The sequence below is a fragment of the Eucalyptus grandis genome, chromosome 8, assembly GCF_016545825.1.
Source record: "Eucalyptus grandis isolate ANBG69807.140 chromosome 8, ASM1654582v1, whole genome shotgun sequence".
In the NCBI taxonomy this organism is placed as follows: domain Eukaryota; kingdom Viridiplantae; phylum Streptophyta; class Magnoliopsida; order Myrtales; family Myrtaceae; genus Eucalyptus; species Eucalyptus grandis.
The window spans coordinates 35,504,883-35,520,128 of NC_052619.1; the positions used below are offsets into that span (position 1 = coordinate 35,504,883).

Genomic DNA, 15,246 nt, shown 5'->3' on the forward strand with positions numbered 1-15,246 from the left:
AATGAACATCAATCTCCACCGTCTTCACGTTTTCTCCATCTTCGGGATCCTAATTTAAACTTAATCTAGGAAACTCATAACTAGATGCATACATTAGAAAGAAACAAACATACACATCAAAATAAACAAAAACATGACATCATGTCGAGATCAATAATTTAAAATAAGTGCAATACGAAAGTCAAATTTTGGGGCCTCGGGATCAGCCTTTGTCTTTTATGCGAGGGTCCTACTAAGACACCTAGCCAATCCATTTTTTTGTGACTTATAACAATTGTTGACCAATTGTATTCTCGCATGGCCAATAACGCTAATAAGACTCTTAATCAAGTGATCTATGTAATCCCAAGGTTTTCCCTCGATATCATGCATCCACCTTACCATTCATCTAAAAGTCACATGCATTGCAAAACTTTAAACACGCATGCAAGTCTTTTGAACCTTATTTCTCAACCAATCAAGCAAGAAAGTGAACAGTCGACAGGTAACTTATTACCAAGGGCATGTGCTAATCACAAACAGAAAAAATTTGTAATGCATGATGGGTTTATATGTATGAGGGGTAGATGTGATATTTCAAAAAAAAAAAATCGAAATCATTCATGAAAAGTTTTGAGACAAAATAACGTCTTAGTTCGAAAAGCATTCAATTGCCAAGACTAGCTCGGGGCTCGCATAAATGCACTCACAAGCATCGCAGGCATTTTGAATACAATTTCAACTATGACTTTCACAATGTCAAATCAGGATTTTAAAAAGGTTTAAAAATATTTAGGATTAAGGAATATATAGGCTATGGAACATATTCAATTGCCAAGGCTCGCATAAATGCACTCACAAGCATCATAGGCATTTTGAATATGGTCTAAACCACAATTTTTCCTTAAGCCAAATAGAGTTTTGGAGAAGAACTTTTTCAGAAATTGTTTTTGAGAAACATCACATGTACCAAAGCATTTTTTGAAAGATGCAATTTGAAAAGGCCGATAGTTTAACAAAAATGATCAAAACATTAAGAACAATTTTCATGAAGATGATGTATCCCAATTTCATGCGCAAACTAACCTAAAAGGTATAACTAAACAATCACAATATATCAGAAAATTTTAGAACAAACGTGTAAAGATAGCAAAATTGGGCAATACCTAATGATAATTTGGCAATGAAAAAATTTTCTAACACGCATGACATGATGATGAACAACTTTCATGAAGAAATTTTTTTAAAAAAAATCTATACATGATTTTACAAAAATCAAACAACAAGCAACAATACGTCAGAAATTTGTTAAAACAACAGGACATTCAATTATGTCATGAGGATTTTTCCTATCATAAAAATCTAAATATCATCATATTTACACACAACATAACCAACATGATGACAAGAAATTTTTATTAAGAGGCCGAGTTTAGATTCCAAATAGAAAAAATAGAACAAAAATATGAAATGTTTGTCCAAACAGGGGTTAGAACAGGGGTTTCAATTTGATCCCTATTCTAGATTGTGATCTAGCTTTGAAAAATGGAAAATTGTTCCAAACGATGAGTGATTGACATGAAATCAGTGGCATTAAAAACTTCTAAGTGTGCCCTACATCTTCTTAGAAGAGCTCAAGTCCAAATTAGGTCAATTTGGTATCCTAAAATTGAGATCTTTAAAAGTGTGTACATCGATAATTAAGAAAACAAAACATAAGTATTCATTAGAAAACCTCAAAATCACTCAAAGAATGCACAAACGGTATAAAGAAATCACATGGAACTTAGGATTGGATGCGACAGAAAGTTTGGATAGTCATCTAATCCTAAGTCAGCATGCAATTTAAATGACATTATGAGATGACATTATGAGATGATTCATGATTCCTCATGATTTGCTTGGGAAATCTAAATGTGATGAACACTTTTTGTGAGACAACTTAATGTGAAAGATGAAATTCAAATGACATAACCTAAACACATATGCAAACCTTGCAACAAGCGATTCAATAATCAAGAAGGCATGATTGTAAGATTTGATCCTTAGAATACTCAAACAAGCATGAAAATGTGCACATATGACAAGGCTTCATTTCAACATTAAGTTTACAGAACAAGCATGATTTCAGCCATCCTCAAGGCATGCATAAATCCTACCAAAAATCTCATATACATAGCATTCGATGAAGATTTCTTGTTAAGAGTTCAAAACTCAATTAAGATCATATGAGTCGTGGCAAAAATGGCAAAATAGACAAACTATATGTCAGCACATGTTGCTGCAATACCTTTTATTTTAATGCATGCAATTGACTCACTTTACCAATGTAAAAACCTTGCAAAGCATGCATCAATTGAACATATATATAATTTATTTCAACTCTCACGAAGGATTTGAGACAAAATAGGTACATTTATGGACTCAATTTCATCAAAACAAATCTCGGACCAATATAGGACAGACTGGCCTATGTTTAGATCTAAGCAATTTTGACCTAGCTAAACATGTCTAAAAATTTTGAAAAAACAATACAAGACATGCACAACACTTGTACGAGCAACTTTCATAAAGGAAATTTGTTCCAAAACTCAACACAAAAATCAGTAAAAATATAGCAAAATCGGAGATTGATATGGAGCAGATTGACCTAGGCTTAGCTCGAGTAGATCGACCTAGTTGAACACATCCAAAACTCATGAAAAAATTACATAAGATGTACAAGATGATTTGGAAATGATCAGGAAAGTCGGCACAAAAATAACAAAGCCAAAAGGCGGAATAGAATCAAAACTGAAAAAGACCGAAACTACTACAGAATCATTAAACTTCGAATGTGTTTTTTTAGCGTCAAACGATGCTTGATTGGGGCGTGCGAGCTACCGTTTGAAGCTCGAGACGTCTATTATCTAATCCTATGAGGAATCAAGCTAAAACAAGGTCGTTTCGGACCTTGTTTTGGTCAAAACAGAAAGTTATTTCTGGTGTAAAAAATGTACAGAAATAAGAACGATTTTTTAGGATCAACCTATCCAAATGATTTTCAAAAATTCTGGAAAAAATGTATATTGTAGAGAAACATATTTTGAACAATTTTCATGAGGCATTGATTTAAGATTAAAACACAAAAATCCACAGAAAATCGACAAGCAGCCAAGATTGATCAATACATAACAGTGGACTAGAGCATGTCAGTTTTCTAGAATCATTTCCTAACTTTCGAAGCAGATTTCAGATAGTAAACAACATTGGATCGGGATGTGCTATAGCTCACTGGAAAGCTAATCAAGTCATCTTTGACTCTCACGAAGGATTGAGCACAAAAAAGCACATCTACTAGTTCGTTTCTAGGCATATGCAGAGAGAGATTCGTCATGGATCCAAAATTGCAGAACAATGATCATCCAAGCAATCAAACATATTATCATCATCACAGCCTATCTACTTCCTTCCCAATACATCCTAAATATCATCAAGTCATCATAGATCTCACAAATCAATCCCTAAGATGAGCTCTAGCCCCGATCTCCTATTGAGACCTCGCTTCATTCACCTCAAGGCGAAAGAGCTTTCCTTTAAATGTTTTTGCATGAAACGCAAGAGCAAGTCAAAACGATCTCATTAATTGCTTTAATACATTTGGCTCTCTTCAAATGGATGCGCCTCCCATGCAGCTCTCCGCAAATTATCCTGAATTGCCCATGGACACCACGAAGGATGCTTCCAGTTTTGCCGAGAAACTCAAGCTGATGAGTTTTACCCTTGTTAAAGCCGCCAAGCAAGTTCATGTTTCTTAGGCACAATGTCCCATGCAGTACATGAGCTAAACATTTCATAGTTTAGTACTAACGTCTCTATCTTCCCATGACACATTAGGATAAATTGTGTCACAAAAAGCTACTTGGATAGCTACTACAACAAGTAATCAAAGAACATTGTGCCACAAGAAGCAACTTGGATAGCTACTACAAGTTACCAAAGGTCCAATGTTCAAACAATATCAATAACAAACATTCAAAATCTGATGCTTAACTACTTGAATAGCTACTACAAGTAACCAAAGAACAAGTCTAATGTTCAGATGGTATCAAGAACAAACATTGAAAGTCGGTTGCTTGTCAATATCCACTTTCTCTTCTATTTAAGAAATCTTCTTTTGAGCCATAACTTCTTCGGTATAATGCACTTTCTCTTCTATTTAAGAAATCTTCGAGCCATAACTTCTTCAGCTTAACACTCTTGACAATGAATGCTTTTGCAACTCTCTCCTTGTCCACTAGATAATTTTTCGCCTTTTAATAAAGATGGCCTGAGTTTGCAAAATAAGCGAAAGCAAGAGTGGAAGTCGGCCCAACTGGAGTTGGATTCTTTCATCAAGCGGAGGCCAGCATGACTCGAAACGGGCGCCTCCTCCTCCTCCTTTTTAACAAATAATTTGTTTCTTTTTCCTTTTTCTCCCTTTCCTTTTGCAAAATTGTTCTTTCTTGTTTGTCACTAAACATAAGATTTTTCCACGTTTTTGTTTCCCTTATTTTTTCGGTTTGCTCTTTATTGTATTATTTCCCTTTTTTTCCCAATTTAATCAAATACAAAGTCATTTTATTGTTTATTGGTTTCAAAACGCATCTTCTAAGCATAAGAATACACCTATGTTCTTATAGACATATTTGCTTTCTTACTATAATTTTACTTTGTTAATAGATCTTTAAAAGTTTATTGCAAGAAAATTCAAATATGAAAGTTTATTTTACTTTTCTGGATCTATTCGTCATGTGACAGTCCAATGTAGAATAACAAAAATGAAAAAAATTACCATTATTTTCAAGGTTTAATAGCATGAAAAATCATAAACTAGTATATTTGCTATAAATTTACATTCCGTTAGTTTCTATTGAATTTTACTATTAAATTTTTGAGTTAAATAACACATGTGATAGCTAACTCGATGTATCAATTTGAGATTTTATCCCCGTTTATCAAAGATGTATTGGTTTGTAATTTTTCATAGTATTAATATAATTTAACACAAAATTAATAGTTGGTAAAATTATCATAAATGTACGTTTCTTTGAATTTTTAGTGGTAAAATAATTAATTTGAATAGATTTATTTTAGGTATACCAATTCATGATTTTTTCGAGATAAAAAAATCAGTTTTAAGTAAATTTATCACATATGTACCAATTTAGGTTTTTCCTAGCATTTACACTATTTTCAAATGGTATAACTAATTAGAGGTGTTAAAATGGGTTGTGCAAACCCATTTATTGACCCATTAGATAATTACGAATTTTTCATTTTTGGAGGACAACTTTTTGGCAAAGTGTCCTTTCTGATTACAGATGTAGCAACGACTATGAATGGACCTAGACTTAGAACTAGGGAAGGAGAGTAAATTTACTGTGGTATGCATCCCACAATGGGCGAACAACCCCGTTCAAGCCCTTTAGGACAGCCTTTTAGCAGAAATCACTCACTTCGGCCCTTTAGTTCGAGCCTAGAGACACTCAGAGATGCCGAGGATGGAAACATTTCCCTAACCTACCCAAGCTGCATTTCTTGAAGGATCCTACAGTGGAGAAGAAGAAAGAGTTTAGAAAGCCATGGAGAGATTTTCACAAGGCACACATTTTAGGGGGACTCGCCCAAAACATTACACCCTCCTTGCCTTATATAGGCAATAAGAGGTCACAAAGACACACAGGACCTAGCTCACGGTCGGGTACAACAGGGCACCGAAAGGGAATTATTCGCACACTATGAACAAAAGAATCGTACCGTGAACGCACATTCCTAGCCTAGTGCTGCAGAAAAGTGAATAGTGATCCGCTGCGTTGAATTGTACGGACTCAACGGTCTCGTCCGTTATGAGCATTGTAGCTACACACCGAGTCGTCCGAATTGTCTTCTAGGAGATGTGCCTCGTACTGCTCAAGGGCTTCAAGGTCTTCGGTGAGAGGATTTGGTTTAGTCTGACGAGGATGCTTGTTCATGAGCCCAATGTGATGCTTCTTCTTCACCCGGTTTGTATTTTCATCTTCTTGAAGGTCAGGAATTCTTGGCTGAGGCCAATTGGATGGTTCCGTGATAGAAGGATGTGTCCATGCTTTGGAATTGTTCGTACAGATCCCGGGACGAGAGGTCCTCCAAAGCGTGCATAGGGAGTCTCCGGGGTGGATGGACAATGTCATCTTCACTTGTCATTTCAGGCTCTTGGGACGATGAGGCTTGTCTCGTATTGTCCGAGTGCTTCCTTAGCTTAGTGCTAGGTCATAATGATCCCACGTGGTCCATTATTCCAAATATCTTCGGGAATGGTCTTGTTTTCCCGCATATGGATTCTTTTGAGTTCTCGATATTCGTTTTCTGAGTTGAACAGATCTAGGATAAGATCTGTAAATCCGAGCTTCCTCGACTGATTAGGTTTTTTAGGATGTGGTTCCTATTTCCAGCTGGTGCATTGAGAATGCTTCCATTATTTCGCAAAATTCCAAGGACGTCAAAAACAGGATGGTATGGACTTCGTGGTTTGGCGTCATCGATCTCAGTTTTTTCTAAGTCTTGTTTCCAACACGTGGGGATAGAACCAATTTAGAAATTCTAAAAGATTTCTATCACATTCTTTTCTATGTTTCTTCCGAGCAAGAATATCCTTGTGAGGTTAGCGATGAATCTTTGGTTGGGATTTCAAAAGCTATTAGATACTTATTGCTAGTATCATAATAACGTTTTGAGCTGCTCAGAAAATCATCTTCCTTCCAGATAAGAGGATGAATGAATGGATAATTCATATTTAACCCAAAAGGATAGAGAATTGAACCTCCATTGAATCTCATTAGGTCTCGTGTGGTTTTGCCACATGAGGTTTCTCTTGTGTTCTCAAAGAAGGTCAGTTGCTCGGGATTTGCCGACAATCTCCCCGGGGGTATTTCCAGCTTTGAGAATCTTTGATGTTCTCGATTTTGTATTTTACTCCATGGTTGAGCATGTGGAAAGCAGGCCTTTTTAATATACATGTTGATCTCGGGCCGGGTGCCTTGGCCTTGATAAGAAGTCACCAAGTACATTCTTCTTTCCGTGAATATGCTTAGTTTCAAAGGAGTATTTTGAAACCATTCAGCCCATCTAAGCAATTGTGAATTTGGAATCTCGCTTGTTTAAACTTGGTCATCTCGAGGGAAAGATGCCATGTCTAATTCCACCGTGAAGTGGTGGCCAATGAGATGAAACTCGAACCTTTGATTCCATTTTTGACTCGGCTAAGATTTTTTTGAAGGTGGAATGGTAATGCATTTCAGCTTGAGAAAACTTTCCACTCTTATGGGCACGAGAAGTCTCTTACCATCAATTTCTTCAAAAGAACGGCTGCCCGGTATTCATCAATGGCGCGATTTGGAGAATTCGTTTCTCGTTGATGGTATTTGTAATGGTGGAAGATTCTGCATAATTTCTTTGAGTTCAGCAACTGCTTTGGTCTCGAGCTTTTCCCCCAAGGTGGGGAATTCTTCTTTTAGCATGGATTGCAATGGAATCAGAAAGCTTTGCAATATTTGAGACAAAAACCCCGAGATAGTTAATTATCCCAAGAAATTGCTAGACTCTTTTGTTGTGAAGTTATCATGAGGAAACTTCAATAATTCTTGAGCGATATGTGGCCCTGGGTAATATGTACCTTTGTTAGTGCATACCAAGAAATTCAATTTGCCCTGGGCAATATTCATCTTCCTTTGCGAGAGCATGATACCATGTTACGATTTCGCAACCTGTTCAAGGAGCAGGCAGTGTGGCAAGCCATCGAATCAGAGCGAGAATATCGTCAATGTATACAGCTGCATTCTGATAGAATTGGTTGGAAGATGCGACACATGGCCTTTTGGAAAAGGGATGGTGCTACCTTTTAAGCCAAAAGGAAGAACTTTCCATTGGAAGTGTTGGTTGGAATACGAGAATCACATCATTGATCTGTCTTCGGGATGGATGCCCCAATTGCCAAAATCCGGCTTTGAGGTCGAATTTGGAATAGATGTGGAGCCTTGGTTAGACCACTAAAGAGTGAGTCTTTAGATGGTAGGGAATTTATCGTCTTGGAGGAAAGATTGAGGGGGTTGATAGTTGATTACCAATCTCATTTTTCCTCTGTTTTGCTCGGCACGCTTATTGACATAAAAGGCTTCACGGGCCCATTGTGAGTCGAAACTTCAATAAGACCTTGTTGCAAAGTTCCGAGCATTCCCTTTGGGCTAAAACCAAATGTTGGTTTCATTCCCATGTGGCTCGCTTTGGTTGGGTTTATGTCTTCATTTTTTTAAAGGAAGCGAGACAAAGAACTCTGGATTTTCCTATAAAAAGGATGAGAGCACTTTGAGCAAATTCTGCATGGGATTCTGAACAAGATTCTAACAATTTTTGCATAATTGGATCTAGTAGGCTCATTTCAATGGAAACAGTCTTTGGATATTAACAAACTCGGAGAATTGATCTTTATATCTAAGACCTTTTCCAGAATGATGCGAAGTCAGGAGATTTGAGTCATGATATCCCACCCAATTATCGGATCTTTATTGGGAAGGTTAGATCCAAAAATCTTTTGTAGTTATGGAACACCTAGCGGGAAAACTGGACAGTACATGTGAGAGTGGTTACGACATTTGTGGAGAAAGTATCTCCGATGCGGTAAGTGAAATATCGGGTGTAAGGGTCAGAATTCTTAGAAGAATTTTGGTATCTAGGATAGAACAACTTGCTCCGTGTCAATGAGAAAGCAATACTTGTTGATAGGCTTAGCAAACTTTTTGATGTAAGGATTTTTACTGAGGAAGTGTGGACGAGTGAGTGCAACTGGGCTCCCGAAAATATGTCTAGATTTGGTTCTGGGGATGATGGTGATATGTGGAAATCTTTAGATTCTCGACACCGGTTTCTTTGAAAGTTTGGTAAAGGGAATGGCACAAAGAGTTTGGTCAGATGGTTCTTCATCGGCGAGAGAATAAGGATTCAATATCATCATTTTCGAGAGAAATACTATTTCGTCTCAATATGATGGATTAGATGATTATGACCTTTTCTTGCTTGAGGACAACTTTTGGCAAAGTGTCATTTCGATTGCAGATGTAGCAACGATTTGATTTCTGTGGTTTTGTGCGATCCTTTCTTTTGCGTAGGTATCGCCATTTCTTCCTTTTCCGGAAATGCTTGGAGCCATGTTTGGATTTCTTTATCCAAAACTTCTTGTAGTGTTTCTTCTTCCGAGAATACTTGCCACATGTACCATCACGGTCTTTTAGAGGCATTTGATTTTCAGCTCCGACGGAACAGTGATTCAAGGCGCTTGTCATCCGTGATGTATGTCCGCACCATCTTGCGTTTTAAGCATAATTCTTCTAGGCATAGATGAATTTCTTGCTGTATTTCCCAAGGGAATATCTTGTACCCGTCTTTGCTTTCCAAAGAATGATCTTTCAACCATGCAGGATAGTTCTTTCGGGATGAAAGTAAGTGAAGACATGCTTCAAATTTGGGTCTGCTCCAACTTGATAAAAGGTTTGAAGCATTAATTTAAAATGCTTATCAAGATGTTTTCCGAGGGAGCAGCATCTTCTTCAAAACTTTCTTCTTTTATCTCTACGAGATCACCACAGTTTTCTCACAAAGACATGATATAAGAGAGTAAGGGCATGGCTGAAATTAGGTGACATCAGAAATGAATCTCGATCATATTCAAAGTGATTGCCACGAGAATTTCAGGCTTTCCTCGTAAATCTTGTAACACCAAGACATCATTCATATCATGATTGGTGATAGATTGGGTCTTCACCATGTATGAAATTCTTCAAGACCTGCGGCCATTTCTGTAAGGAATGTCATCAATGGTGAAGAATTGTTTTGATGTAGTGGACACATGGGGAGGAGTTGCGAGTAGGATTGCTTGTCTCGACCCATTTCCATATCGTAATAATCGACTCCATGTCATCATCGGTGGGTCGGCCATAAATATGGATGAAGTGACTGTGCAAAGGGGAGGGTATCGAGTGTGGAATTAAGAAGGATGAGGAGGAGGAAAAGGATATTGAAGACTCGTTTCAAGATTCATGAGAAGTTTGCTCACTGGAGCAAAGTCTTGGGAGGATCGGGTTGTTTAGGCTATTGGATAACAGAGTCGTTCGGGTGCCTAAATCCTTTAGAAAAGATTCTAATGGATTTGATAGCATCATATGTTCTGGCTTTTCTCTTAAATGGGTCGTTAATGGGTTAAGTTTTATTTTCTAAAGCACCTATAATGAGTTTTAATGGATCAAGATTAAGATATATGGTCTTAAATGGGTCAACTCTCCGACCCATTTAAGACCCATTAAAATGAACCTATTTATTTTAACTCAAAATCTCACAATCTCTCTTTTCTCTCTTTAACTTTACAATTTTCTTTATTTATAAAAACCGAATATATAATTATTTTTTATTTTTATTTTCTTTTATTTTCTTTTGGTCGCCAAGACGGAGCCTCGAGCTCACTAGCATCGGGCCAACTCAAGCTCGCCGGCGCGAGCGAGCTCGAGCTCGCCGGACTCGGCAGCCGCGAGCTCGCCGAGTCGCGAGCTTGGCAAGCCGCGAGCTCACCGGCCAACGAGCCGGTGAGCTCGAGGCTCGCTTGTGGCTCGGCTAAAGAAGAAGAAAGAAAAAAAGAAAAAAAGAAAAAAGAAAAGAAAAAGAAAATTATATTTAAAAATAAAAATAAAAAAATAAAAATTAACTATTAAAAAATAAAAATAATTAAAACTTTAATTTTTTTAAAATAAAAATAATTAAAAATTAATTTTTTAAAATAAAAAGAACTAAAATTTAATTTTTTTAAAATAAAAAGAACTAAAAATTTAATTTTTTTAAATAAAAAGAACTAAAAATTTAATTTTTAGAAAAAATAAAAATAATTAAAAATTTAATTTTAAAAATAAAAATAATTAAAATTTAATTTTTTAAAAATAAAATAATTAAAATTCGATTTTTTAAATAAAATAATTAAAATTGATTTTTAAAATAATTATTAAAAATTATAAAAATGTTCTATTAAATTTGTGTTGTATAAAACTATTTTAGTTTATATATATATAAGAAATAATTTTTGAAAAATTATAAAAAATTGAAAAATATTGATTGGATTTGTATTGCTTGGAAGTTTTTTAGTAATATAATCTAAAAAAAAACATAAGAATAAGTTTTCCTAAATTTGGTTAAATATGAAAATATTTTATTAATATGAGTCGGCTGTACGGGTCAAAAATTTACATTAGATATAAATGGGTTAATGGATCAATTTAGGTCGACCAATTAATGACCCGACTCACCCATTTAACAGCTCTATAACTAATCAATACCAATAATCTTTATCCTAATTAATGAGTACTTCGTTGGTGTGTTTACAAAGGGCCACCACTATTGAGCCATTTATCACTTTTTATTTTTCTTGGCGTGGGTAACGATAATCTAGTCACATATATTCCTTTTTTTTTATTTCTAAATACAAAGATAAGACTCATATTTTGTAGAAATTAGTTGTATTGTTGTAGAATTAGTTTTTTCTTATTAAATCAGTTCTTTTATCGACTAAAGCAAAAGAAAAATTAGTGTGATAAAAGAGTGTCAATAAAACAATGAACTAATTTGTTGATATTAATTCATTTTTCTTCCGGTTGATCATTAAAAAATGTATTTCGATGTGATTATATCTTTCTAATTCGATTTTTTTTTTGTCCATCAACCTTTCATTGTAATTAAACAAAACAAATAGGTCAATCACTGTTTTTGTCGCTACCACATCTAGAATAATATAAATATCTATTTTTTATTAAAAAAACTTCAGTTCTATCATCATATCTCGAAAAATAAGTCAACCGGGAGTGCCTGATTTTTATGGTTTGTTTGTTTTGTGGAAAATGTTCCATTTCTATATTTTTTAGGAAAATGATTTTACTTTTCAATGTTCGGCTGAAATTTTGAAAAGACCTTGAAATTATTTTCCATCGTCTAGTAAAAAACATCTAATAAAAAAATTATAAAAAAATTCATATGTTTTTAAAATTGTTTTGAATTTTTGAATTTTATATATTTATTTTCTTTTCGCTTCTTTTTTATTTTTCTTTTGCATCTTCCTTGGTCGGTTGTTGGCGACGATGGTGGCCGATGAGCTCGAGCTTGCAAGGACTCCTAAGGCCTTGAATCTCGCGGCTTGTGGTGAGCTTGGAGCTCACGATCTCGACAAATCTTCAAACCTCTCGACTTGTGGTGAGCTTGGATTTTGCCAACAATCGAAGGAAGAAGAAATAAAAATAAAAATAAAAATAAAAAAATTCAAATTTTTTATAAAATTAAAAAATTATGAAATTTGAAATTTTTAAAAATATTTTAGTAAGAGCAAACTTTTCTCTAACCAAGGACTTGAGCTTGAGTATTGGCAACCCACACACGATTTATAGACCCAAGCTTGAGGGTCAAGATTAGAGCTCAAGTGTTGGGGACTTAAGCATGACCTTGTGAACCCAAGCTTGGGTGTCGGAGCATTAGTTAAGGGCACCGAGGGTTCGAGCCCGGCCTTGATGAACTCGAGCATAGGTATTGGGAGCCTAGGTCCAAGCATCGGAGTCTCGGGCTAGGCCTCGATGGACCTTGGCCTACCCCTAGAGACCTAGTCTTGAACATGACAACTAGTAAACTAACGTTGGAGTTTCCATGCCCAAGTGTAGAGTTTCAAATTCAACTACCAAAACCAGTCATATTTTGAAAAACGTTTTTCAATTCTGTCAAAGAAAAATCATTTTTCTGAATAAGAAAATCTTTTCCGTTGACTAATTTTCTTAAATAAATCATACACTGAATAATTTCTCCAGGCAAATATTTTCCACGAAACAAATCAACCTCAGTTTACATGATAGCAATGTTAGGAGCCCAACTTTAATATTTCTCCGGTTCACATTCTTGGGCATGTCCCAACGTCTCATTTTATTATATTTTTTCACTTTCCTACTTAGCTACCTCTCTTTCTTCCCAGTTCGGAAGACATGAACGTATTTACTATGACTAAATCAGCTCTATCCTTAGCCTCCTCTTTCGCCATGAACAAGAAAAACTTTCTTTTCCGGGAAAATCACTAAGAAAACCATCATGCTGATGGAGTCTCCCTATAAGTAGAGGATTCAAGGGAAAACTAGGCACTCTCATGCATTGTCCGCTCTTCCATTTTGTTTCGTGTTAATCCGAGTTGAAACTGACCTGCCAAAATGCCTTTGGTTGCCCTCTTGCTCGCCTCTCTCTGTGCTCTCACCAGTAAGTGCCACTTTCCTGTGATGTCTTTACTGTTGATTATAAACGTAGAACACTAACTGCTCTAGTTGACAGAGGGTGAAATTTCAAACAAGATGGGCATCAACTATGGACGGGTAGGGAACAATTTGCCATCGCCGTCCCAATCCGTTGAGCGCATCCAATTGATGACAGCCGGGCGTGTGAAGCTGTACGATGCCGACCCGGAGATCCTGAAGCTGTTATCCAGAACCCAGGTCCAAGTCTCCATCATGGTCCAAAACCAAGAGATCCCAGGCGTTGCGTCGAGCCAGGCCCTAGCCGACAAATGGGTGAGGAATAATGTCCTCCCGTATTATCCCCGGACGATGATCCGGTTCATCCTCGTTGGGAACGAGGTCTTGAGCTACAACAGCACTGATCGAGACCGCCAATTGTGGGGCGACCTTGTCCCTGCGATGCGCAGGATCAAAAGTTCGCTTCGGTCGAACCGCATCCGTAACATCAAAGTTGGGACCCCGATGGCGATGGATGTGGTCGAATCCACATTCCTCCCTCGAGCGGGAGGTTCCGCTCGGACGTCGCTGAATCCGTGATCATGCCACTGGTCCGCTTCTTGAACAGCACGAGGTCTTACTTCTTCCTTGACGTGTATCCTTACTTCCATGGTCGCGGAACCCGGGCGACATCTCTGGACTTCGCGCTGTTCCACGGAAATTTCAACTACACCGATCCCGCGACTGGTTTGACATATACTAATCTCCTGGACCAGATGCTCAGCTCTTTAATATCGCAATGGAAAGGCTCGGCTACTCGAACATCCCACTTCTAATTGCCGAGACCGGATGGCCAAACTCTAGCGACATTGAGGGACCTGGAGCGAATATCTACAATGCTGCCACGTATAACTGCAATCTGATCAAGAAAATGACAGCCGAGCCGCCAGCCGGAACTCCCGCTCGGCCTGGAGTTGTCATACCGACATTCATCTTTTCATTATATGACGAGAACCAGAAGGCAGGCCCCGGGACGGAGCGGCATTGGGGACTATTACATGCCAACGGCGATGCCGTTTACGAGATCGACCTAACCGGGAAGAGGCCTGCTTCAACGTACGGGCCGCTGCCGTTGCCCACCAATAACAGGCCCTACGAGGGAAAACTGTGGTGCATGGCGAGGATAGATGCGAACGTGACCGATCTCGGCTCGGCATTGAGCTCCGCCTGCAGGAGGGTAAACGGCATGTGCGACATACTCATGCCCGGAAGAGAGTGCCACGAACCAGCATCGACCTTTCGGCACGCGAGCTATGCTTTCAGTGCCTATTGGGCACGGCTCAGGAGCCGAGGCGCGACTTGCTACTTCGATGGACTGGCGGAGCAGACTGTTAGAGACCCAGTGAGTTTCAATATCTGAACTCAAAGAGACAGATATTGCTTTGGATGATTATTCAGTCTTGAAATCCAAACTGCTGAATTCTTTTGTGTTCATGCGTTGCTGATTTTGGTTCTTCTTGAGCAGGTCGGGGATCTTGCAAATTCCCTAGCGTGACTCTTTGAAAGGCTCGGCTTATTTTCAAGAGAACAATGTAACGGGACATCAGAGAGAAGTTATTTCCAAAGATGCTTTGCAATATATACATTTTTACGTCCAAGTCCCAACTGCTAATGTTCTTCTGTATTTCCTTCCCTCTCAATGGGACACACACACACACATATAATTATAACAATTGCACTTTACAAGTACTTTCTCGTCTAACATGAAATTGAGATGTACGATGATGAGATTAGTGCATAATTACATCGATCAGATTTATATAATATGGGATTTATCGTCATAATAGAAAAATAAGAGAAAATTCAATACAAAATTCTAAAACTTGTCACGGTAATTCACTTAATTCTAAAATATTTATTTATAGGTCATTTGGGTGTTAAGACTTACATAAACAAATATAAACAAATGCAATTGTTGGAT

General features: G+C 37.3%; 1 protein-coding gene across 1 annotated transcript; it reads left to right on the forward strand.

Annotated features, from left to right (window-relative positions):
- The first annotated feature begins 13,457 nt into the window (after positions 1–13,457).
- On the forward strand, positions 13,458–14,828 carry LOC104414260 (probable glucan endo-1,3-beta-glucosidase A6). The gene is given in 4 exon segments (XM_039299517.1): positions 13,458–13,812; positions 13,815–14,057; positions 14,060–14,671; positions 14,791–14,828. Coding segments are annotated over 4 exon segments (1,248 nt in total).
- The last annotated feature ends 418 nt before the right edge of the window (positions 14,829–15,246 follow it).